Raw genomic sequence first — 25,326 nt, 5'->3', positions numbered from 1 at the left:
CACGCTTTATACCCTTCTTGGAAAGGCTATTGTCCCTGTTGTCACCCTCCAGAACCATCCAGAAGCACCTGATCCTCACTGCAATCGCTGAAAGACCACATCAACTCAAGTGAGTCACCAGTCAAGACCCACGTTATCCTTTTGTTGTCATTGTTGTTGTCTAAAGGGCCTTGTTGCTTCACGCAATCAATCAGTCAGTCAGAGTCTGGTGTAGGACTCTTAGGAAAATGTAATCAAGTCTGTGTTTAACACTTCATTGCCAATTCAGTAGGGTGTGTGAATGAACACCAATTTGGAAATTATAGTACTATAGGGTGCAGTACCACTGATTTCAATCCTCACACAGGAAAAAAATCTACCGCTGTGTTTGCCCTCACCTGCAATCACTGTAGATGCAGCCATATGTCTTTGAGAAACTTGGATTTAATTTTTGAAATACCATTTTAAAGTGTTTTAATATCTAATAGTTGTTAGAGCTGGGTATCTGCACTAGAGATATGCTTTGAGAAGCAACTAATACATGGAAAATGTTTGCTTTTTATAAACAATCCAGTACTGTACTACTAATGCTTCCACAACTACTGCTACTACTACAACTACTAATAGTAGAATAATAATTATATAGAGCTAGACATGTCCTTGTCCAATTTACTTGGAATCTATTATTTAAACCAAAAAAAAAGAGGGATAGGATTCCTGATAATCAATCTAATAAGGGGTAGCTGGAGCATTTATTATAATAACAAGTATACCAGAAGGAAAAAATGTTATAAAATATGTCTTCAAGGATGATGTCACTATTTAGTCACTATTAGTGGGCAAAAATTTTAAGACATTTTCCTAAAGTGTCAGTTCCTCAAAAAGTTAATCAGAATAACCATATGATCCAGCAATTTCATTCCTAGGTGTACACCCAAAATAACTGAAAACAGAGACTCAAATACCGAGGGTACCAAAAAAATGTATACAAGTGGACACCTTGGTCAACATTGCTCAAGCAGTAGTTCGCCATAATCAGAAGTGTCTGGACGCTGATGGTCACCACTTTGGGCACCTCTTGTAATTGCAGAAGTCAAACATGACTTGTATTCATCTTTTGTTATCGCTATATATTGAGTATGACAATTTTAATACAGTTTTCTCCTTTCTTAAAATGGGTATACATGTTTTTGGCACCCTCTGTATACACTGGTATGAAAACGTTCACAGTCGTGTTACTCACAATAGACAAAAGGAGGAAAACCCAAATGTCCCTAAGAATGAATAAACAAAATGTGCTATATAATGCAATGGGATATTATTCATCTGTGACAAGGAATGAAATTCTGATGCATGCTACAACATGGATGAAACTTGAAAATATTATGCTAGGTGAAATAAGCCAGACACAGAAAACACAACTATTTTATAACTCCACTTACATAAGGTTCCTAGAATAGGCAAAATCATAGAGACGGAAAATAAAATTGAGGTTACCAGGGACGGGGCAGAAAGGGATGAGGTGTTATTGTTTAATGGGTACAGAGATTCTGATTGGAAAGATGAAAAAGTTCCAGAAAGTGAATAACATTGAGAGTGTACTTAATAACACTGAATTGTACACTTCAAAATGATTAAAATGGTAAATTGTATGTGTATGTTACCACAATTTAAAAAATCATGAGTGCACAAGAGGAAGAGAGAGATTCAGAAGTATTAAGTGATTTGCCTAAAGTCGCCTCACAAAACTTGGCAGTGTTGGGACTTAAACGTCCTCCAACTGGCCCAGGAGCTTCCTACACTGCTCCTACCATCTCCATCCTCTGGCCATTACAGCATCAGAGCTGAAACAAAGCAGAGAGGTCCCTTCTTTGACCTCAGCTGGGAGTGAGGACATCAGGTGAGTCAAATTTGGGGGGCTCTGTGTATGACTGCAAATGGCCATGGAAAATGTCATGAATATTGATTTTGGAGTTACAAACCAATTTTATTAAGCAAGCAAATTCACCAAATTGAGATCTGCAAATTCACCAAACTGAGAATCAATCAACTGCATTTATGAAATTTTTTAACTTGGCAAGTATGGGAAGTGATTTTCAAAGAGATGGCTACAGATTTGGGTAAGGTGCACGGTCTCATTCTGGCTTTACTTGGATGAACACTTCCTCAACATGGAAAACATATCTAGCAGTCATTTACACGCTTTCATGCATATAAGAATCACTTGGGGGAGCATGTTAAAATGTAGAATATGGGCTTCAGCAGAGAGGTTCCAGAGATTTAGGATTGAGCCCAGGAATCTTCATTTTTAAAAGCAGGCTCAGGTGATTCTGACAAATTTTGGAAAGAAAATATATAGAAATTCTAAATCTGGGTCTGTCAGTTGTCAATGCACCACAGCCAAAGACCACCAGTAAGTCAAACAAATTTGAGTTTATGGACTGGGCTCATTGCAATCACATAGACCACACACCATGGGGGAACTCTGGGGACATCTCATTCAGAAAAAGTTATTAGGAACTTTCTATGGGAATTCGGCTTGTGTTAGACATTTTGAGGGTGGGTTCAAGAAAGCAGACATTTGCCATGGCTTGGGAGCTATCGGGAAGTAAGCGCAATTCCATGATGGAGTAGCTTAATCATTTTTAGCTAGAACACAGGGGGGATGAAGTGGAGCTACAGCTGCAATTGGTAAAGAACCAGTAGTTACTCTGCTAGGAGAGAGGACATTTGATCATTTTTATAGCTTTGCTTTTGTTGAGTTCAGACTCAGTTACAGAGTGGTCTTCTTTTTGTATTTACTTCATCACTGACACAGAGTGACCTCATCTAATATTCATGCTCTCAGACATTGTTTGTGCTCAACAGGAGAGCATGATGGCCTAGCTACTAGTGCCAAGGCCCAGTTGGTGGTACCAGGCCAGCTCCCAGCTGTTAAGAGTTGCTTTTTTCTTTCTCACTCTTAGACACCGGTTGTTTGTCCTGTCCCCTCCTTCTCCCATGGTCATGTCACCCTCCCTTGTCCCATTTTTGCCAATGTTTTACCAGATTCAAGTTCAGCACTGTGGACACCAGGAGGAATAGCCTTTGCTCACTATTCCTTTCACAATCAGCCTGTGTCATATACACTGTCATAAAAAGATGTGGATTTAGTGATCATGAGGTCATTAAGAAAGCCAAAACATGTTGTTTAGACTTTTTTAGAAATACAGAATCTACTGCTTTTCTGCTTTTCTAAAATCTTAGGATGTTTCTTTATGTGTTTATCTTATTCCTTTGTTGTTTTCAGTTTTATATCCCACATATCAGTGAAATCATATGGTTCTCGGCTTTTTCTGTCTGACTTATTTCACTTAGCATAATAATCTCAAGATCCATCCATGTTGTTGCAAATGGCACTATTTCACCTTTTCTTATAGCTGAGTAATATTCCGTTGTGCATGTATACCACATCTGCTTTAACCAACCATCTATCAAAGGACACCTTGGTTGTGTCCATGTCTTGGCCACCATAAATAAAGCTACAATGAACATCAGGGCACATACATCTTAGACACAGTCAATAGTTTAGTGGTTACCAGAGGGTACAGGGGGTGGGGGGTGCTAGATGAGGGTAAATGGTATCAAATATGTGGTGATGGAAGGAAAATTAACTCTGGGTGGTGAATACGCAATGTGATACATAGGTGATGATTTACAGAAATCTACACCTGAAACCAATGTAACTTTACTAGCCATTGTCACCCAATAAACTTTAATTTTAAAAAAAGAAGAAGAGGAAGAAGGCTCTCTCAAAAAAAAGAAAAAATATCTTAGGATGGCCAAATTCGATTTTCCACTGGTTCTGGGTCTGTCTTGGACAGGATGGCTAAAGCTGAGGGGCTTGCTTGGCATTGCCAAATGGTTGGTAAGACCTGGATCTTTGTAAATGGAGTGATGTTTGCCATAAATATGTTAATTATTGCCAACTATAAATGCTTAGCTTCTCAGAATGCTTTTGTTCAGAATTTAGGGAGTAGAAATGTCAAATCAACCATCTACGTTATAAAAATATGATTTGCCCATTGAAAATATTTGGGTCCTTATATATTTAGGCAATGTCCCCCACTTCCCCATCAAAAACTTTTAATAAAAACTTTTGAGTTATTTCTATAAACAAAGTCTCTGATAGTTCAAAATAACAATCTGTGTGTTTTAGTGCCTGAAGAAGAAAATCTACTTTTACCAAAAAGAAAAAGTAAGGAATTTGGATGAAATTAGCTGAGGGGGAATAGAGCAATCACATCAACTTGACAAAAGAAATAGCCCTAGATAGTCTATTTATAGCCAGCTCTTGAAATTCCAGGTAATCTTAGTTCCTCTCTGAAGCAATGAATGCACTCTTCCAAAAGGGAAAAATCATATTTCCAAATATAGAATACCTCATTGCTTCTTTACTATCCTTACCTCTTAATTTTCCTATATGTTGTCTAGAAATAGAAAATGTCTGGAAAGAGAAATACCATAAATATACAAAGAATACTCTGAGGTTTGATTTAGTTCAATCTTGACAGTCACGTTGATGCACACAATTACTCTACAAATGATCCGCTTAAAATATGTTTTAACCTCTTTACCTGGTGTGTTGAGAATATATACCAATTCAGTAAAACAGATTTATAAAAGGAAACCCATATGAAGTAGATTAGTAGTGGGCAAATGTAAGTGTATTTTAGTTTTGTATCTAAAACAAAATGATAGACTTGACTCTTTACAACTTTTAAAAATGAAGTGTGGGGCGTGGCCGGTTAGCTCAGTTGGTTAGAGCGTGGTGCTGATAACACCAAGGTTGCCAGATCCCAGCATGAGCCACTGTGAGCTGTACCCTCCTTAAACAAAATGAAAAAGAAGCATGTGGCACATAACTTTTTGGCAATCTTCTCCATCAGTGTTAGAAAATTGGAAATATATTCCTTTCATTCCATTTGCCTTTGGTCCCATTTTAGAGATGTACAGATAAAGTAAGAAATTTAGTCACCAAGCTTATATTTTTAAGAGAAACAAGTTTAAAGACAGTGTAGGTGGGTCTAGAAATGAATATGCACAGAACTAAGCTGAGGTACACAGGTAGGGTTGGTGGGTACACTGGAAAACATGGCTCTATCTGACTTCTGCCCAGTTCTCCAACCATAACTTCGTCTCTATCCCTCTGAGCCTTCAAAGTCCTGAGTGTCTGATCTTTCATGCCACAAACTAGAGTTCAGGTACTTTGGTGTTAAAAGATCCATGAACATGTGATTCTGATCTACAACCATTATTTTCCTGGCTGTTAAAGCCAGGTGAATTGTTTACGTCATAATTGAAAATGGCAAACTCTCTGTTGGATTTACTTGGTGAAAAACAATCAAGAATAATACAAAAGGAAAAAATATCCTAATTGGGAGAAAGAGAAGAATGGAAAGGTGCTTCAATTTCATGAACGTGTATGGGAATTTATGTACACACAGACAATTTGTATGTGTGTAAGAAATTAAACCAGTTTTTCCGGAAGACACATCTGCAACACCTTTTGCCAGCAGACATGTTCTGAAATAGCACAATCCCAAGGATGGCAGTTAGGTGTGTTGTTTCAGGGTTAACACACTACAATTTTATTCAGTCTGTTCGTGTGTTTAATTGCCTTCTGTTATTATTTTTCATGCAAGAAACCCAGCCAGAGACCAGTGAATTGAAGCAATTATGTTTGGCTTGCATTCTTCCAAATGAGAACAGAGCCTACAAATTGCAATGAAATCTACCCTTCACCTGCACTTTCAATAATCTGCCTCAGAGCACATGCACAGGCAGAATAAAGGGCTTAAGGACACTGTTCAGAGGAACCAAGCCGCCCAAAATAACTTTGAAGGAAAAAAGATATTTTCTAAAATACAATCTGGTTACTGATTTACCACGATTGGTTTTAAGTATGCATGTTATTCACCAATTGTTCATAAACTATTGCTCAGTACTTCTCTTAATATTCGTGTGATAATATGTGTGTGACATTAGTTATAAAAATGGAAACAATGGTTAAAACTACAGGGAAAAGACTGAATCAAATGGAACTGAGTCTTAATATTTAGAGAATCATCGTAATGGTATCTGAGTAGCAGGACTACTATTTTTATGTGACTACTAAATGGTATGGAAATATCAATATACTGCAGCCAGACTTATAAAACCAGCATTTTCATGTTTCTGATTTTACTATGTTCACATTTCAAAACTAGATAGTCTCTTTTCTTCCTTCCTTTCCTTCCTTTTGTCTTTCCTTCCTTCCTTCCTTCCTTCCTTCCTTCCTTCCTTCCTTCCTTCCTTCCTTCCTTCTTTCTTTCTTTCTTTCTTTCTTTCTTTCTTTCTTTCTTTCTTTCTTTCTTTCTTCAGTTTTTACCTCTGGTAGTTGTACAGTGATGCTGGCTTCCCTTCCGCCTCTCCATGCTAGTTCCCCCGGGGTAGGCTGGCCCAACAGGCTCCCCAAGATCAGATCCCAGGCTACTCCAGGAAAGCCGTTCTCGGCAGGCTCAGAAAATGCACACATCTTCTAATGGCTCAGAGTTCCTTCTCTGCAGTAATACTCGTTTTATTTTTGTTTTCTCATTATTTTTCCTCAATAGGTAAGTATGTTTATTTCTAAAATATTCATATATTTTACTGTCAGTTTCACCCCACAATTTAACTCCTCGCTCTATCACCAATTCATAAATTTATTTATTTCACATAATTGTTTAATTTTATCTGCTTGTGAAAAAGAGATCTATTTTGGGTTTACCTTACATTTAACTTTATTTTTTCCTCCTTATCTTTTAATTAGATTTAACTTCCTGTTCTTTTGTCAACTTGGCTGGGCTAAGGGATGCCCAGATAGGTAATAAAAAATCATTTCTGGGTGCATCAGTGAGTGTGTCTGGAAGAGATTAACATTTGAATCACTAGACTGAGTAAAGCAGATCACCCTCACCAATTCGAGTGGTATCATCCAGTCCCTTGAGGGTCTGAATAAGACAAAAAGGTGGAGAAAGGATGAATTCGGTTTCTCTGCTTAAGCTAAGAGCTCCATCTTCTCCTGTCATAGGACGTCAGGGCTCCTGGTTCTTGGACTTTTGGACTGAGGTGAGGAATTACACCATCACTCTCCCACATCCTCAAGACTTCAGAGTTAGACTGAATTGCACCACCTGCTCCCCTGGTTCTCGAGCTTGCAGATGGCAAATTGTGGGACTTCTTGGCCTCTATAACCACATGAGCCAATTTTTATTATAGATAGATGATAGATAGATAGATAGATAGATAGATAGATAGATAGATAGATAGATAGATCCTCTTGGTTCTGTTTCTCTGGAGAACCCTGACTAATACAGATACCCATCAAACTGTAATGGTGATGGTTACTTCTGGAGAGAGAGTTCGGAATGGGAATGGGGTGAATAGGAACCCCAACATGTTACTCTGTAAACTTCTCTATTGTTTAAACCATTTGCAATGAGAATGTATTTGTGTATTATATGTGCAATTTTGAAAGGAGAAAGAGGGGGGGGAACAGCATGGAACTGCTGTGAAACCAGCAAAGTTTTGACAGATGGTCTGTCAGAACTACCAGGGAAAAAATGCAAACATTGGGAAAATAACGGAGAAAAAAATGTCAGGCAAATGTCCTCAGTTAATTAACACTAAGAAAGAAAAGGAAGAGAGAATTAGAAAAATAACCTAAATAATTAGAATCTAAAACTAAAGCAGGAGATCTGAGATCTCGTGAAGAAGTGTTAACCTTGACCATAGCCCATTACATCTGTGATTTACGAAGGTCCTTTTGTCAAAATGAGAGCATCACAAGTCTTCCTTACAACTCTATTTCAGAAAGGCTGGAAGGCATCTTTTCATTTCAACACCCAAGAGGAAACGACCATGAGCCAAGAAAGATTTAAATATCCTCAGAGAAAAGAGTTTGCCTTGCCAGCTTTTAAGGAGCCAAGATTGTCATAATGAACAAAGATGCTAAGCAGAGAACAGATTCTCAAGTAAAAGGCAAGAACCAAGCACTGACATCTGCACGTCAGATGTTTGGGTTGTTTCTTGTGTGTGTGTGTTTTTTTACTTTTTAAAATGTTTATATTAGAAAATTATTTGATACGTGCCCCTTCAGTCAAAATCAGATCATGTCAAAGCAGCCTTCTGGATATTGAGCTGTCCATGTCACTGAGCTCCATTTTTCTTACACATTGCCTAGCAGTTTAAAAAACACTTTATCATCGTGCATTATCTCAGGGGGTTCTCACAAGTCTAGGGCTGGTACTTTTGACCTTTATAAGTGGGGAAACCGTTTAAAGGAGTAGCTTCAACAGGGTCGCCTCAGTGAATGGCATAGCTGGGATGCAAATCTATGACTGCCAACTCCAGGGTTCCCCACACTAGTCGCTCAGGAAGAAATCATTAACGTATTTGATCTTTCCTCGAACAATATTTGTGTATTAGTACAAGAGAAGGAAAGTAGGTCGTTTTGGATGGAGGAGAGGAACTTGGATAGAACCTAATATGAAATAAGCTCGGGGAAGCAAGCACAGGAAGAAGTGAATGAGCAGTGTTGATTTAGCTGGAGGGTGTTCCATCTGTTACGATTAGGCATATCAAATGCCAGTGCAAAACTTTGAAAGAGGAAATGCCACGATCAAAACAGTGTTTAAGGGAAACTGTTTGAAGAATTCAGCACAAGAAGCAATGGGAAAATGGTGTATTAGGAACAAGGAGGATGGGGCTGGATAGCAAAAGATGGTGAGAATCAGAACTATCGAGCACAGGAAGATTCTCAAGACCCTGGAAAGAAGAACCATTTGGACTGTGACTAAAGAATGCAGAATGAGTCAAAAGATATGAGCCAACAGTATATGCCAAGATTTTATATCAATTGTACCAGCGTGCTAGTATGCTAGTGATGCTAGTGACTAATGGAAATATTGAGAGAGTGGGTAGAGATGACCCAGCCAGGGACTGACACGTAAAGCTTCAAGGGTCAATAATCAAAGGAAACTTTTGTAAGGAGTTGCTGGTATAAATCTGGAGAAAGGTGAGGAATGAGTGCTAGTCTTTTCTATCTGACGGCCATTTATTAAGTTTTGGGATCACAACAAACAGGAGAATAGAGAACAACTCAGGCCTAAGAAACACTGGAGCAGTTCACCCAGCAGTAGCCAAAAAGGGATCTCCAGCCAGGCAGGAGGGATCAAGCAGACGGTGAAGGTTTCAGCAAGTAGAACATCAGCCAAAGTAGGAGTGACATTAATATCTTTGCATCATTTAAAGCAGTTGCATAGTATTCTATTGTGTTCCTAAACCTTTATTTACTTAGCCATTTCATCCTTTTATACGTGATATTTTGATTTTTTTTCTTTCTCTTTGATCTTTGTTTATTGAAACAATGTCATAAGAAACACACTTGTACATATTTGTGTGTGTGAGTGTTTTTGATGTAAATTCCTTTTTTAAAGTACTTCTAAAAAACAAAACACTTGATACAGACAGCCGAATTGACCTCTAGAAAGTTTGTGCCAATTTTCACCCTGTCAGCAGAGGCTGACAGTGCCCATTTCAACACATTTGCATCAATAATGAACACGTTTCTTCAATGTATTGCCAAATTGCTAACTAAACCAATGGTTTTTGCTTGATTTTTTTATTTATTTTATTATTAACGAAGTTGCACATTTATACATTCTTATTGGCCATTTGTTTTTCATAGAATTTTAAAATACCCTTTGTAAGCAAAATATGGCAATCACAGAAGCCTCTTTGCAGGTACCGTTTACTAGAATCTCAGAAAGGATGCTTTCTGCAAAATCTCAAGAAGGCTTTGTTCTGGTTCCTGTCAAGCTTTTAGCTGAGTAACAAAAGCATTTGGCTTCAACCCCCAATAGCTCTTCATTATTTAAATGATGGGATGGAAAACTCTCAGATGGACATCTGAGACTATGTCAGTAACAGAGCCTTCGTTATCTTCCCCTGGATGCTGTTTTCTAGTCAGTCTTCACTGCAGTTCATCGAAAGGCTAAGCTGAATAGACTGTATATTGTATAGTTTACCACCATGTATGACTAAGTGCCACCACTTTCTTCAAGAAATAAGACATTAGAAGTGTTGGCTGTCATTGATTTTCAAACAGAGCAGTGGAAATATTTCTTTTCCCATGGCTAGTGGTGGTAAGTTTAGGGAATGGTAGGAATTCAAGCAGAAACCATTTTGTTTAGGTGGATGAGATCACAAAGATTGCAATAGTGAAAGCCTATTTGATTGCCCACATTTCTCTTCTAGGAACTCTTTCCTGCCTTTCTTACCCTTACAGTTTATTTAAATTATCCCCAACAGATTGGTTCTGCTATGGCCAACAGTCCAAAACTGGACCAATCTCAATCCTTGGGAATTGCAAAACTCTCTCACCAGGTGGCTGGACCTGCAGGCTAAGACAAATTTGAAATGTTTTGGCAGTTAGGTTTTCTCCCATGTGGAAACAGAGGAAGTTGGTCAGCAAGTCAAAAGAATACGCAGATGAGAAATGGAACAAAATATTTCCTTGGTTCATTAAGATGCTGCAGGCTCTAGTTCCAGTCTACAGGCATGTGTCCCTGCCTATATCTTTGTAACAAATTCTCTCAAATCCGCCCCACCCTCCATCTCCATCTCCATCTCCATCTCCATCTCCATCTCCATCTCCATCTCCATCTCCATCTCCATCTCTCTTCTTAGTGCCAGTGAGGGTTGGTTTCTGCTGCTTGCAGACAAGGGAATTCTAAATAATACAACCCAAATCCCAATCCCTTTTTCTACCACCCAACCTTAAAATAAAGAACATGCTAATGATTTTAAACTGGTGAGGAAAAGATATATTTTCCCCCCTACTGTCCTTATCTCATCTGCTCACTTTTCTTTAGTAGAGCAAAATACTTGCAAATTTACAAGAACACTCAGAGTGCAATCAATTTAATTGTAAATGCAGTCCATTTAATTAGTAAATGTAATCAATTTAATTGTAGGAAGATGTTGTTGTGTGATTGCCTTGGATATTCCTCTTACTCAAAAGAATTCAAAATCTTCTAAAGGGCATTTCAATTATTTTTTTCTAGGTACAGTCTTATGAAGTAGGCATGTTTTGAGACATACTGCTGAAAGATTTCCCTGTTCAAAAATATTTCCCCATTTGGAGTGATGAATTCAATAGTGGTGATAGTTGTACAACCTTATAAATATATATATTTAAAAACACTGAATTGCACACTTGAAATGGTGAGCTTTATGGTATATGAATTAAATTTCAACAAAATATAATAAGAAAAACAAAAACAAACAATGACAAAAAACCTGGCCACAGTGGGTAATACATGTTTAAATTAGAACATGATGTAATAAAATTAAATTTCTTGATGATATAATACAGGGAAAAAAACATATCTCCCCAACTACCATGTCAAAATGCCTCTAATTCCATTATTAGAGAAATTAATCCTTTAGGTAAGGCATTGCCACTTCTGGAAACCTCTATTAATAAGCAAATACATTTTACAGGGTTATTTAAAAAAAAAAAAAAACACAAAAAACAATATTGGCCATTCCCTCCTTTAGTTAACTTATCCGGTGAGCAGCCGTCAGTTACCAGGACCTTGAGGAAAGAAAATATGATGGAAAAGAATAAGTTCTTTTCAATGTGGACAGTTGATGGGGGGAGGCATAGTGGTGAGAAGGTGGGCAGTGGTCAAAGAAAGGACAATGTGTTGCTAGGTCCTAAACAACTAAAAGGTAGCATTAGTGTTTGGAGTCATGATAGAGTAATACAGGATCAGACTGTGGGGTAGAAAGAAGAAAGAAGAGGAAAGAGGAGCATTAAAAAGGACAGAAGTTCTCAGGGGACGCATAAAAGTACTTAACCCACGCTTGACTTCTCTCTTATAATTGCCCCAGAGTGGATCTAGCCTGTTATCCTCCTCCCTAGAATTCTGCGCTTTCCATGGAAATTGGTGTCAAAGACAAATCTTAGAACAAAACTAAATTACTAATGGTCCCTGAAACAAAATGGACTTTTTATTTCTCTGACAACACACTTGTTCTCCTTTGCTTGTTAACTGCTGATCACACAGCTTCCATTTCTCTTTGTTCTCCCAGTGGTACATGAACTTCTTGAATTCTTGCCATATTGCAGAATGACAGGATGGGGTTTCCTAAATAAGGTGTGATGGGTAAGTCTTAGTTACACAGGCAGCCAAGTGCTGAAGTTTTCACCAAGTGAGACCCTATTCCAAAGAAAGACTCTATATTAAGAAAACACAATGAAAATGAATTCTTTAAAAACAGTATTTATTAATCTTTTAAAAATAATTAAAATGGTATCAATTTTCCCATCCAAGATTAAAGTGAATTTAGAGGTAGAGGATTGAGTAATGATCTTGTTATTTAGTATGTGCATATAGAGTTTAGGTAGCGTGCTATTTCCTCATCAAAATGTCTTAGGATAAATGTGTCCTAGCCTTTATCCTTGCCCATGTAAATAACTGCCTGTGAGCCGTGATAGATAAATTGAAGTAGCTACTGCTTGAGGTATGACCAATTATATTACATGAATACAATGATGATGGTTAAGTACTAAGATAGAATTGCTATAATACTAACAGCTAAAATTTACTAAGTACATACTGTGTACCAGGATTTCTTCCAAGCATTTTACACATACTAACGCATTTAAAGTTTTACCACAACTTTGTGAGATAGGACTACTAATAGTATCTCCATTTACAAAATGAGGAAATTAAGGCATCAGCCTGCTAGTGGCAGCTGTAAAATGAAGCAGAAAGATCCCATATTTAAAGTACAACTCAAAGAAGCAGACGGGCTTGGTTATTTATCCCCTCTCCCTAGAAATTCTCCTTTCGACATTAAAAGTTGGAGGTGCTGGGTTTTATCTCATCATATCAATTCTAAGGTACGTTGCTTTAAATGCCTTGTCCAAATGCCCTACGACCCTCACACTTCTGTATGAATTCTGTGGGTACAGATCTAGAATCTCCCAGGCTAACGTGAACTCTGATGCTTTGCTCTCATTACCGAAAAGCCATGGGAAGGGCTTCTGACTTTATTCAGAGTGAGACGGCAAGTCATTTGAGTATAGAGTGTCGTGATTTTATTTTTGCTTTTTACAGGTCACTCTGGCTAATGTGTAGAAAATAGATTAGGAGGAGGGTAAGGACTAAAATAGAAAAACTAATTAGAAAGCCATTGAAGCTATCCAGGTGAGAAATCATAATGGTCTAGATCTGGGAGGTGGTAGAGGATGTCTGCAGCAGGCACCAAATACAAGTCCTTCAGGCACCCAGATATAGCATGAAAATAGTGGGGAAGAAAGACATATTCTACTCATCAGTCAGATTCTCCTGCTAGAAAGCAACATCTGTTGCTTCCGTAACCTTCTCTTGATAGGCCGAAGACAACCTGAAGCAAAGACCCAAGTGAAATGATTCTGCTATCTTTGTCATGCTGCTATGTTAGCATGTAAAGGTCATTGAATCTCTCTCCCTTGAGCAAAAAAATCAAAAAATTGCAGAGTCCATTTGAATGTAATATGTGCTAGAAAATTAGGAGAGTGAACTGGAAGTCAATCTGTAATGAAACAGTTTTATGTTTCTTTGCATTCAGTTTAAAGTCCTCAATCACCTAACAGTTCTATAAAGCAATGTTGAAGAAAACAGTTTTTAAAAAGAAGAAAAAAGAGAATGGATGGGCAACATTGATTTCAGGACAACACAGAAACCTTATTCAAGACCCCTAATCTTGCCATTTTAAAATAACTTCAGGGAACTGAAAACATCATCTCCCACCAGAAACCTCTGCACTTCCCTTTGTTACTGTTGTGCATTTGTTTGGTGAAAACCACGACTTTGGTGTCACATATGCTTGAGTTTGCACCTTGGTGTGGCTGTGTGACTTTTGTCAAGTCATCTGGCTTATCTGAACCTTGGTTTCCTTTTCTATAAAATAAACATAATATCACTTACCTCATAAGGTTAGAAGGTTTAATAAGAATCCTTTTATAAGACAGCAACATAATACCTAATATATAGTGGGTATTAATAAATACCAATCTCCTTTTTCTGCCCTCCTTCTTGAGAAAGGGAAAATGAAGATACTCAGGATGTCTCTTCTCAAGCTCACAGTTAAAGTAATTCTGCTGTGTTATCTGTCTTCACGCCCCTGCCACCTGCACGAAGAAGAGAATACCCAGGTATACAGCAACAGCTCAGTGCAGTACTTATGAATCTGACCTTAGTGATGATGATGAGGAAGAGGATGACGACGATAGCTGAAGCACTGTTCGTTAAGGGCTCACCGTTTAGATCTGTCTTTAGATATTCAGGTATGTCCACCTCCTGGCGCAATGCCTGATGCATACACACAAATGCTACTCAAAGAATAGCTCACTTCACTTATTTAGGATCCACTAAAGAACCTCTTCCTACATGTCACAAAAGGAAACAAGTATCTATTTTTAAGCGCTTAGCCAGAAACACTGCATGTTTGTCCCATCTGATGAGAAAGATTACGCTTCTGAATGCACTGTCTCCATCTCACTAACAGAGGAACAGCACAGCTCAGTGGGCTGGATGAGAACTGCGCCTCCAAATCAAGTGTGGTTCCGGGCAATTTACAACCAATTATTTAGCTATTAAGGAACAAGTCAGTTCCTTAAAAATTCGAGATAGCTTGCAGTCCCAAAAGCATTCGGATGGGCATTCTGTGCTGCCCAAAACCTCATTGCTTGGTCTCAGGGAACAGCCACAAGTGTGGTGTAGGGAACATAGTATGAAGTAGAAGACAGGAGAAAGGGAGGTGAGGTCATAAGATTTCATGTCACAGAATTTCTCCTAGGGAGAGTCCTGAGTATATTTGGAAGAAATACGTTGATAAGCTGCTTGGAGAGAAGGGTGAGACATCAAGGGCCTGCTCAGGCAACAAAAGATAAAAATTGAATGGCTCTATGGCTATGCATGAAACAAGAAGCAATCTTTTTTTTTTTTCCTTCCTAAGAAAGAGGGAAAAGCAAAGGAGAGGGAAAAGGCCTGAGCAAGTAGGATGACAGAAAGCCTTACACTTCATAAAACCTCAGATAAGCCTACAGAATCCACAAACACTTAGTGTAAATGAGCTTTCTGTAGAACTCAGTGAAAGGAGAAAGACAAAGAGACCCCGGCTAACAATTGTGTTTCTTCTGAAAGCCTCATCCCCTTGCTGACCCGTTCTTCCTTTAAAGGGTGGATGACGGTAACAAGAGACCAACCACTTCATCAGTCTCTCTGACTAGCCCCCAGTTTCTCAATCTTTCCGCCTCTCTGCTAGATGGCTATGTTGTTGACCAAAAGGCAGGCCTTCAAATTCTAGACATCTTACTGTCCAAAGGTATAAAAGCAAAGGCTGTGAGACAGGTATGGGCATTATCATTCCATCTTGGGGGAAAATGAATTGAAGCATCATTATGTGATTTGCCAAAACAACACTCTGAATTTAGCATTGGTGCCATCTGAATTTCTGCCAAGGAAAAACATCCAATCAGGGTGATTGAGCAAAGTGCTTTTCTCCTGCTATGATGATGCTGAACTTAATCAAAAAGCATTTATTAAGTACTTAATTCCGTACCGTGTTGTGCTGGATGCCCACAGAGGGAACTGTGTGTACCTGACCCCTCCTCTCCTTCCGGTTACAGTCTAGAGAAGTGGAGGTTGGGGGAGAGAAAGGAAAGAAGCTGAAATTTCATGAGTTCCTCATTTGTACCAAGTCCTCTGTAGAGATTCCACATGTGATTTAATCCTTATGGTCACCTTAGGAGACAAGTATCATCTTGTCCATTTTATAAACAAGAAAAGTGACGCTCGGAGGGGTACATTGTAGAACTGGAATTCAAGCTGAGTTTTCTGACTCTGAGCCTTTTTCCCTTAACACCACATTGCCTCTGGGAGGACAGGTTGTTGAAGGGAAATGTGCTCAAAGTAAAAGGACTCCTTGAAACAATAAGACAGCTTCCAAGCCTCTGGGGATGGAAGGCAAAGATAATGTATGTTATATAACTTGGGATCGAAAAAGTATGTCTTGCAGATATTCTGAAAACTACTTTTTTATTCAAACTCTAAAATCTGAGGCAGAACATTTTGCTTATTATCTTAGGCTTGAGGTACACCATTAAAGCAGCAATCTGAGAAGTAGCTGCCCCTTTCTCCTCTCCCACTTCCCCAGGCTATTTAAAGATTCTGAGAATGCCCTTGGAATTTAAGGCTTATACTTGGGACAGTGAGTCGGCCGTGACCCAGGAGCATTCTGGGAGTAAAGCTGCAAGGCTATGGTAGGATCCACAGCAAACCCGACCAAATGAGAAATCTGCCCAAATGAGATATCCACTGCTGCTGGTGGCCTGGCAATGCGCTGAGGACCCAGCTGAAGATTCTGCCACCCTGTAGCTATTTGCTCACTGCCTGGCATTAGTTTGCCACTAACTGCCAGCATGTAATGTTTGTGTGTTTGCTGCCCTGCCTCAGGCACCTTACACTATTTATCTCCCTGTGCTCCTTACTAGACCTTCTGGTGTTTCACGTACATCTTATTATCCATATCTTGATGGAATTAATAAACAGCACAGGTGACATCCCAGTTCAGTGCCCCTCAGGCTTCTCCTCGCTATTTTTCCATATCTCTCTCCTCAACTTTTACAAGTGTGCTTTTCTGTTCTTCCTCCATTCCTCGCATCTCTCCTCCTTCCCATAGCTCTCTGTCTATCATATCCTTTTTTCTCTATTTATCCCACTCCCTATCTTCCCATTTCCTACCTTCCATCAGTATCTTATTTTTACATCTTCTCCCTCATTTGTCTTTGGCTGAGTTCAATTCAATCACTATTTTTCACATGTTCAGTTCTGGGCTGTGCGTGATGAAGAGTAGCTGAAGTTTAGTTGGGGGGAGGGTTTTAAGGCATCACCATGAAACTCTTAGTGATTACAGAAAATAATTATTATTGGAAGTCAGACAGAAAAATGGTGTGACCTAGGATCTAAATAGGTAAGAAAGGCTTTTGTCTTCTTTTAAGCTTCCAAACTCTGAATACCAGGCTTAACCTGTGCTAATTTCTCACTCACTAAAGGATAAAAATATGAAAATTATGAGAAATGTGAAAAGTATGAGGAAAAGAAACTTTTCTTTAATTCAAGGTTGTTAATACTTTCAAGTAGCTGAAGAAAGGCTATACGAGGGAAAGAAGAGGGGGCCAGCACACGCATGTTAGGGAATGGGCAGATGTTATTTCTGATCAACAAGGTCAATCTTTCTCTTTGAGTCATGGCACTGCTTGGTGCTGAGAAAACCTTTACCCTGTGAGTCCCCCATTTCTTCAATCATGGGGGATTCCTCCTCACATTTCTGTTGTTTGTTTTCCTCATTTCTTTATTTCTTCAGTTACAATTCCCAACTTTGATTCACTATATATATAACTCAAAAACCAAGTATGGGGGGCCGGCCCAGTGGCTCAGGTGGTTGGAGCTCCGTGCTCCTAACTCCGAAGGCTGCTGTTTGGATTCCCACGTGGGCCAGTGGGCTCTCAACCACAAGATTGCAGGTTAAATTCCTTGAGTCCCGCAAGGGATGGTGGGCAGCGCTCCCTGCAACTAAGATTGAACATGGCACCTTGAGCTGAGCTGCCGCTGAGCTCCCAGATGTATCAGTTGGAGTGCGTCCTCTCAACCACAAGGTTCGACTCCCGCAGGGGATGGTGGGCTGTGCCCCCTGCAACTAGCAACAGCAACTGGACCTGGAGCTGAGCTGCGCCCTCCACAACTAAGACTGAAAGGACAACAACTTGACTTGGGAAAAAATCCTGGAAGTTCACACTGTTCCCCAATAAAGTCCTGTTCCCCTTCTGCAATAAAATCTTAAAAAAAAAAAAACCCAACTATGTTTCAGGCATATAGATAATGAGGTAGGTTTTTAAGTCATTTTTCCCTCATTTTATTTCTCTCGGTTACTTTCAAATAGAGAGACACCTTCATCTCATAAATATGTATTCTATTTATATTGTTGGATATTTATGTTTAAAAGAAAAAATTTCTAGTTACTTTCCAAAGCATGATTCCTTTCCAAACTATTTTTAATTGTAAAAATGACATACCTGTTCTAGAAAAATACTTCCACATATGCACCAAGAGGCAAAGGCGTACATAAAGAAGGAAGTAGAAGAATGTTCATTTATAGCATTACTTGAAACATCAAATAATTGAAAGCAAGCTAAATACCCATTATTTAAGGACTGGTTAAATAAACTATAGTATCCATAATCAGAATATTATTCAACAACTTAAAAAAATGAAGTGGATCTGTGTACATTACCCAAAAATAACAGCTCTATAATGTAGAAAAAATAGTTAAAATGTTATTCATGAAAAATGTATGTGTAATAGAAAAACCAAATATTTTAACACGCAAATTTATACTATAAAAGTAGTATATAGAAAAACATTGGCAATGCACACACACTGCTCATTGTGTAGTCATGAATTATCTGTTTAATTAAAAATTTAAAAATTAAGTTCAAAAAGTCATACATAGTAAAAATTTCAGAGTATGGAAAAATTTAAACTGGAAAGAAAACATTCTTCTACATTCTCAGTAGTGGTAACCATGAATGATTCTGGCATTCGAGGTCTGACAATTAAGTTCGCAAACTTATCCTAGAAAAAGTGCTATATATCTCATTGCTGAATACCACTACAGTCACCTTCGAAGTACTCTCTGGGTAGGTATGCACCGTCACCAGCACCTAGTCCACGCTTCAAAGCAATTTTGCAACTCTTTTTCTGGAATGGCCATCAGAGCTGTCATGGTATTACCCTTGATGTCCTGAATGTCATCAAAATGTCTTCCTTTCGATATTTCCTTTATCTTTGGGTAAATACAGAAGTCACTGGGGGCCAGATCAGGTGAGTAGGGAGGGTGTTCCAGCACAGTTATTTGTTTACTGGCTAAAAACTCCCTCAGACAGTGCCATGTGAGCTGGTGCATTGTCATGACGCAAGAGCCATGAATTGTTGGCGAAAAGTTCAAGTCGTCTAACTTTTTCACGCAGCCTTTTCAGTACTTCCAAATAGTAAACTTGGTTAACTGTTTGTCCATTTGGTTCAAATTCATAATGAATAATCCCTCTCATATCAAAAAAGGTTAGCAACATCATTGCAATGAGTTCGCCAACTTAATTGTCAGACCTCATATTCTTGCAGAAAAATTTTATAACTGTACAAAAGCAAATATGTACTAGATACTTTCCCACAAATAGAAACTGATATATATTAATATATATACATGATATATGATATATATATTAATATATGATTATATATGATATATATGAGATATATATACCTATATCTTGGTGCAAATTGAAATGTTTTTACTTAGCTATCATTCTGTAGTACATATGGATCATTGCAAATAGATCTACCCCTAAGTTTTTTAATGGCAACTTTCATTTATTTATTTATAAATAGATAATGATCTATTTATATCTATATATTACACTTTTCTTTAGTGCTTCTGGGTTTGGGGTCATGCATGGAAAGTCTTTATTGTAAGACTATGTTAATTTTTTTCTGGAACTTTTGTTGATTTATTTTTATGTTTAAGTTTTTGAACTATTAAGAATTTATTTGGGCTTAAGTAATATTGTAGTGATCCAGCTTTATTTTCTTCCAAATGGCTACCTGATTTTCCCAACATCATTCATTAAATAATCTGTCAACTGGGGAGTACTTATAAAAGAAGTATAAAGTTCAAGTTGAAAAAAGATGAAACGTTTTCACTCCTGAAAGTGTTATACAGGCAAAGAGACTCGGGAGAGTGAGTCTCCTGAAAACCGGTGAAGTCTATGATTCAGAACTGAATAAGCGCCAATTACTGCTCAGCAAAGTGTGTGAGACTATGGCTTCCAATTTAGTTTCTTTATTCGTGCCCATTGGTGAAATTTGTAAATAGGTCATGGGAATTAGAATCTTTTTTTCTGTTCGTGTCCCTCTACTGGCGAAGTTTTGAGCTAAAAATAGGAACCCTAAAATTCTACCACTGGTTTTACTTATGCATGGCGCTGTGCCTGCAAACAAAAATCAAGGAAGACCGAAAAAAGTTAGTATTTCAAAAAGAAGCAAGTGGCGGCCGGAAATAGTTAAATTCTTGGACTTGGAAAGCATCGTTCATTGCCCAAGTCCCTAGCCAATAGCAGACCCGAGCGGAAAAGGAGAGAATCCCCAGAACCGCAGGAGGTCCCAAACACAGCTGCGGCCCACAGGTCTGGTCTTCACGGCAGGACACGCCCCTCCCTCTGCTTCGGCCAATCGGGAGTGAGGAGGTGGGGCGGACGCAGGAGTCGGTGTGTCTGGAGTAGGGTCTGACAGGTCCTTGGACGTGGCAGTTTTTCTGAGCCCACGGTGCATGGAAACAGGTGGAGAGAGGCCGGGCTGGCCAGGGCTTCGGCCTCAAGCGTCGGGAAATGGCGGCGGGAGGCAGAATGGAGGATGTGAGTGCACGAAAGTGGCGGGCGGCTGGCCGCGGAATTCCCTTCTTCCTGGGCTGGGCGCGCTGGGCGGAGACTGCCGGAGGAAGCCACCCTTAACCCGCGTAGACGGAGCGGGAGGCGGCGCCTCCTGCGCAGGGCTGGCTGGGGCTGCGGGGTTGTAGGAGAAGGCACCGGGAGGGGTGAGGTCCGCGATGCGCGGGATCCGGGCTTATTTCCCCGGGTGGAGGCCCGGGTGGACTGCTGGGCGGTGGCCACGCGGGTGCGGGGGTCCCTGGTGGGCGCCTAGCCCACGTGCAGTCAGCATCTTTGATCCAGGAACTGAAAGCCTCACGTGATGCGCGCCTGACCTGACAACCCTGCCTCTGGGCGCGTCTCTGGGCGCTGGGCTCCGCTCGATCGCCCCTGGAGCGCAGGGGGCGAATCTCCCCTCCTCTTGGATCCCCTGCCTCGGCTCTAGAGAGCTGTGGACCTGGAGCGGCAGCAACACGCAGACCAGCCGCCGGCGTCCCACGGGCCGGCCGGTCGCTGTCATCACCCGGAAGTCCACATTAGAGAAAAACTGCCCTGATGTTTTTAATCTAGGCATGATAGGAATTAAAGAGTTTTTAAAATCTCCTTTCTTAGATGGATCCAAACCAGATTACTAAAACTCCAGTGCCCTAGTTTACAGTGTATATAGAATGAAGTGGTAGCATAGTTGCAAAAAATCTTTGCTTAGGTATATTAAAACATTTTTAAAGGAAATGTATTTGTGCCCAGAATTAACTGGGTTGGGTTGCCCCATTGACTCAAAATAAAATCTTGCCCTTGAGAAATGCAAAGTTGACAGTTACATGAAAGCATTTTTTGGATTAACATATTAATAAAAGCATTACTGCGACCCTATCACTGAATGATGTGCCTCAAGCCAGGCCGGTGAAACACAGTTCCAGCCCTACAAGAGCTTAGATTCTTGTGTGAATAGTGACTATAGTTAAATTATCTTAATTAAATAAAGACCAAACAATTTCTAATGACTGAAAATTCCTTTTTTTAACCCTAGTGGAGAAAATGGAAAACTAAGACCTGGAAGTAGATTCCGGGTTTCTATATTTAAAGAAAAATTGATTGTTTCTACATTTTTAAGGGTGGGGTTCATGAACTGACAATGTATGAGAAAAAAATTATATCTGAGAGTAAAAGAGAGACTTAGAAAAATTCATGCAGTAAATGCCCCAGGGTACTTGGATCTGCAGCTTTTAACTTTAGGATGAGTACAATCTTAGAAATCTGTTTCAAAAAGAAAAAAGAAATCTGTTTCACCAAACAATTGGAGATTGATGTCTCACCAACCATTACATAGCTAAATCACTTTCGATGTGAGCAAGTTGCCTGCTTTTGGTATTTTGTAGATACAATTTCTACCATTCAGTAAAAAGTTAAAAATGATCTGCCACGTCATAGGCACAGGCACTTCAATGAGTTAAAAGAGGCAAAGGCTTTTTAGTTAGGGTTCATTGTTTGCAAGCAGTGGAACCAACTCTGGCTAATTTAAAGAAGAAAGGGATTTATTTGAAAGGATCTAGGGTTGATGAACACCTAGGCCTCTGAAAGGACCCATACAAGGGCACCTCAAGTCCTTTCAGGGTCTGTTCTGGAATGAATCTGCCCCAACCATGGTCTCCCTTTGCTTTGCTGCTCACAGAAAGAGTGGATTGTCCCAGCCCTTTTTGTTTCCATGACCACCCCTAGGCCAGAGAAGAGTAAAGAGTATTGAAGGATGTTCCCATTGAGACTTAATGCAGAGATAGATGGTAGGTCCCCAAAGGAAATAGAGTTATTGTCATGAAAGAAGAAGGGAGAGATACGGTGTGGGCAAAAACAACAGATATTTTCTACAAATAGAAATGTAGTATTAATAGTGGAAATGAAGAAATTATTTGGACTCGGGAGTCCTCCTCCCTTCCCCTTTCACCTGCAGGTGGTGAGTTACAGAGAATGATGGGGTGCTGTTTGTATGGTTATACTACACTTCCTATAGGATCCATTGGACAGTGTATTTGATATAGACATCAAAGACGTTTTATTTACTTAACATCTAATAAGTGACATAGAGGAGAAACTGTATTGTGGTCCCTAACCCCTTCAGTGTAGACAGGGAAAACCAAAGGCATATACATGAAAAAAAGGAACAATAAAAGACAGCATCAGAAACATTCCAAATCAATATTATGGGCAGTATGTTTTAGTTTTAAAGTAGAAAGAAAACACTTGGCTGGACAAGTTTTATAGAAAATATACATTTTGGTTGGGACCATGAAAGATGGGTTGGATTCTGAAAAAGGTAAGAGTATATTTGTGGGGCACTCCACAAATATACTGGGCTAGAGGAAAAGGTGCATGAAAGGGAAGTAGTGGGAGGTAAATAAAATACAGCATTTCCTCGAATAACATCATTTTGTTCAACGTCGTTTCATTATAACATTGATGAGATGCCTTAGGAACTTAACTCTTATTTGTATCAGTTAGCCTGTGGTGAAACTGGTTTCCTTACACGTCACACGTTGTTTTGATTAAAGTTGCAGAAGCTATCGATGATGTTAAGTGAGGACTTACTGTAGATTACCATCTATGGTTAAGGTCACAGTGCTAGCTTTGTTTAAATTCCCAGGTCCCAGCTATTTAAGAAGTTGGGTAGTCTTTCCTTCAATCTACACACACATTAAGAACCTGCTATACATCAGGCACTAAAGGTACAAAGAACATAATACAATATAGAGTCCTGCCCTTGTGAAGCACACCTTATTCCAACAGCTTTGATTCCTTGTGCTTAGTATTGTGAGTTATAATAGAGGTGTGTATGAGCCAATTAAAACTGATTCAGAAATGACATGCTAGAAATAGCAAACAAGGACATTAAAACATTTTTATAACTGTTTTCTGTGTGCTCAAAAGGTTAAAAAGACACATGGAAGATACGAAATAAACCCAAGTCAAACTTGAAGTGATGAAAACAATAGCAGATGAAAAGAGCAGAAGAAACAGCATTGAGGCATCAGAGAAGGAAGCATTTTTGCTGGGACAAGTATTTGACAGGTGGCATGATCCAGATGCTTGGGTGCCCAGGAAGGCTCCCTGTGGAAATTGCCCCAGCTGGGCCTGGAAGGCTGCATGAATGTTAGCTAAGGGAAGAGTGGTGGAGGCTAGAACATCTGCTGATTGAGAAAGAACTAGAGGCCCAGGAGTCTTATAGAGAACAGAAATTGTCAGAATTGCACCATGAGTTATGGCAAACTAGACAGGAAGCTGTCTGAGCATTGAATGCCTGAGGTTGGAAATCAAGCAGCTCACCCCAGATCTGGGGCATGCCCCAGATTACTGTATTATCTTTATAATCCTAGTGCCCAACAGTCATGTCACGCCATTTTTGTCCCACCCTCTACCCCTTCCAAAGTAAGGAGCCCTGATCCTCTGTCCCCGAATCCTATTCCCAGGCTTCCCTTTGTGCGTTAAATCTTCATTTTCCTCATTCTAGTACAACTGGCTGACCTAAACTTGTATCGTCTGTGCTATCACTTTGCTCATTTATTATCACTTCCCTATATTCTACTGTATATTCTTGTATTGTTTAGCCCTGCATGCTTTTACCCCTAACCTCCCCAATAAAAACATAATCTCCTTTTGGACTGTGTTTTATATTCTTTTATCTTGGGCACAGATACCAGAAAGTACTGTTCCTGTCGAGACAATACTTTCAGGACCTTTAAACACGACTAACTAGATTTTTAAGTTGGCAGCTAAGCCTTTGCCGACTATCTAAGTGACGTTGCAACTATTAAAATAGTTGTTTTCATTGAGAATCTGGCATCTACAAACTAAAGTCTCCCTGAGGGTCTATCAGGGTGATCTGTTTCTATTAGTACTCTAAAATGTTAATATTTCTATCCTAACTGAAAATTTGTTTTAAGACCTCTTAAGAAAACCACCAACTTGCCAAAATTTTATGGAACACAGAGATAAAGTTTAAGAATTGCCACCATATGTAATTATTTCATCAATAATATTAAATAAACCAATATCTAAATTTTGAGGGCTTGAAGAAAATTATTTGTTTTAATCTCATTATGTATTACCTCTTTGAAGATAAATTAAGATGTCCTCTACCTGTTCTAATAACTCTTGTTTTCACCAATTTGTGTACAGTTATCTAGAGGTTTATGGTATATGTTCAAATTTGGCTTTAGCTGGGGAGTGGATTTTTTTGCCTCTAACTTGTGTAATGATTTTTCAAAGCTTTATAGTTTAGCTTTATAGTTTGTCTTAGAAACATAATCCAGAGAAGTGGTGATTACAGCTTGCTTCCTTTTTTCTGCCCCCCAGGGTTCCATGGATCTGAACCAAAGTATTGAAGATGACCCCCTTCTGGACCCCCAGTATCTCCCATATCATTCATTACATGCTCAGTTTAGACCAAGATTCCATCCTCTTCCTACTGTCCTCATAGCAAATCTTCTCTTGTTCATACATGTAAGTTGACTGGGAGAAAGTGACCCATCTAGAGGTGATGTTCTTCAAAATATGTATCTAAGCTCTTCAGAGGGCAGTTGGGCTATAGTTCTCAACATTTAAAATGTGCATACTTTTTTACTAATATCTCTATTTCAAAGAATTTATTGTAGACATAGTTGCAGTATTATCCAATTTCTTTTTTAAAAATTGGCTAATACTATATTTATTACTGTACAGCAGTGTTCCTTGAACTTCAGCCTGCATCAGACCCCCCT

The 25,326-nt window shown here is 39.2% G+C and overlaps 1 protein-coding gene across 2 annotated transcripts in view; it reads left to right on the top strand.

Moving 5' to 3' along the window:
- TMEM192 (transmembrane protein 192) overlaps positions 1 to 25,326 on the top strand; it is a 36,826-nt gene continuing 11,500 nt past the window's right edge. Inside the window, exons 1-2 of one of the 2 annotated variants that reach the window (XM_074338285.1) lie at positions 1 to 109; positions 24,923 to 25,069. In XM_074338285.1, coding sequence (XP_074194386.1) covers positions 24,929 to 25,069 — 141 coding nt within the window. In that variant the 5' untranslated portion in view covers positions 1 to 109; positions 24,923 to 24,928. Of the gene's footprint in view, positions 110 to 20,378; positions 20,564 to 24,922; positions 25,070 to 25,326 lie in introns of those variants that run through there. The other variant, XM_019744639.2, reaches the window with a different exon arrangement.

This window comes from Rhinolophus sinicus, linkage group LG07 (assembly GCF_036562045.2).
Source record: "Rhinolophus sinicus isolate RSC01 linkage group LG07, ASM3656204v1, whole genome shotgun sequence".
Classification (NCBI taxonomy): Eukaryota; Metazoa; Chordata; class Mammalia; order Chiroptera; family Rhinolophidae; genus Rhinolophus; species Rhinolophus sinicus.
This window is presented reverse-complemented; position numbering and strand designations above follow the sequence as displayed.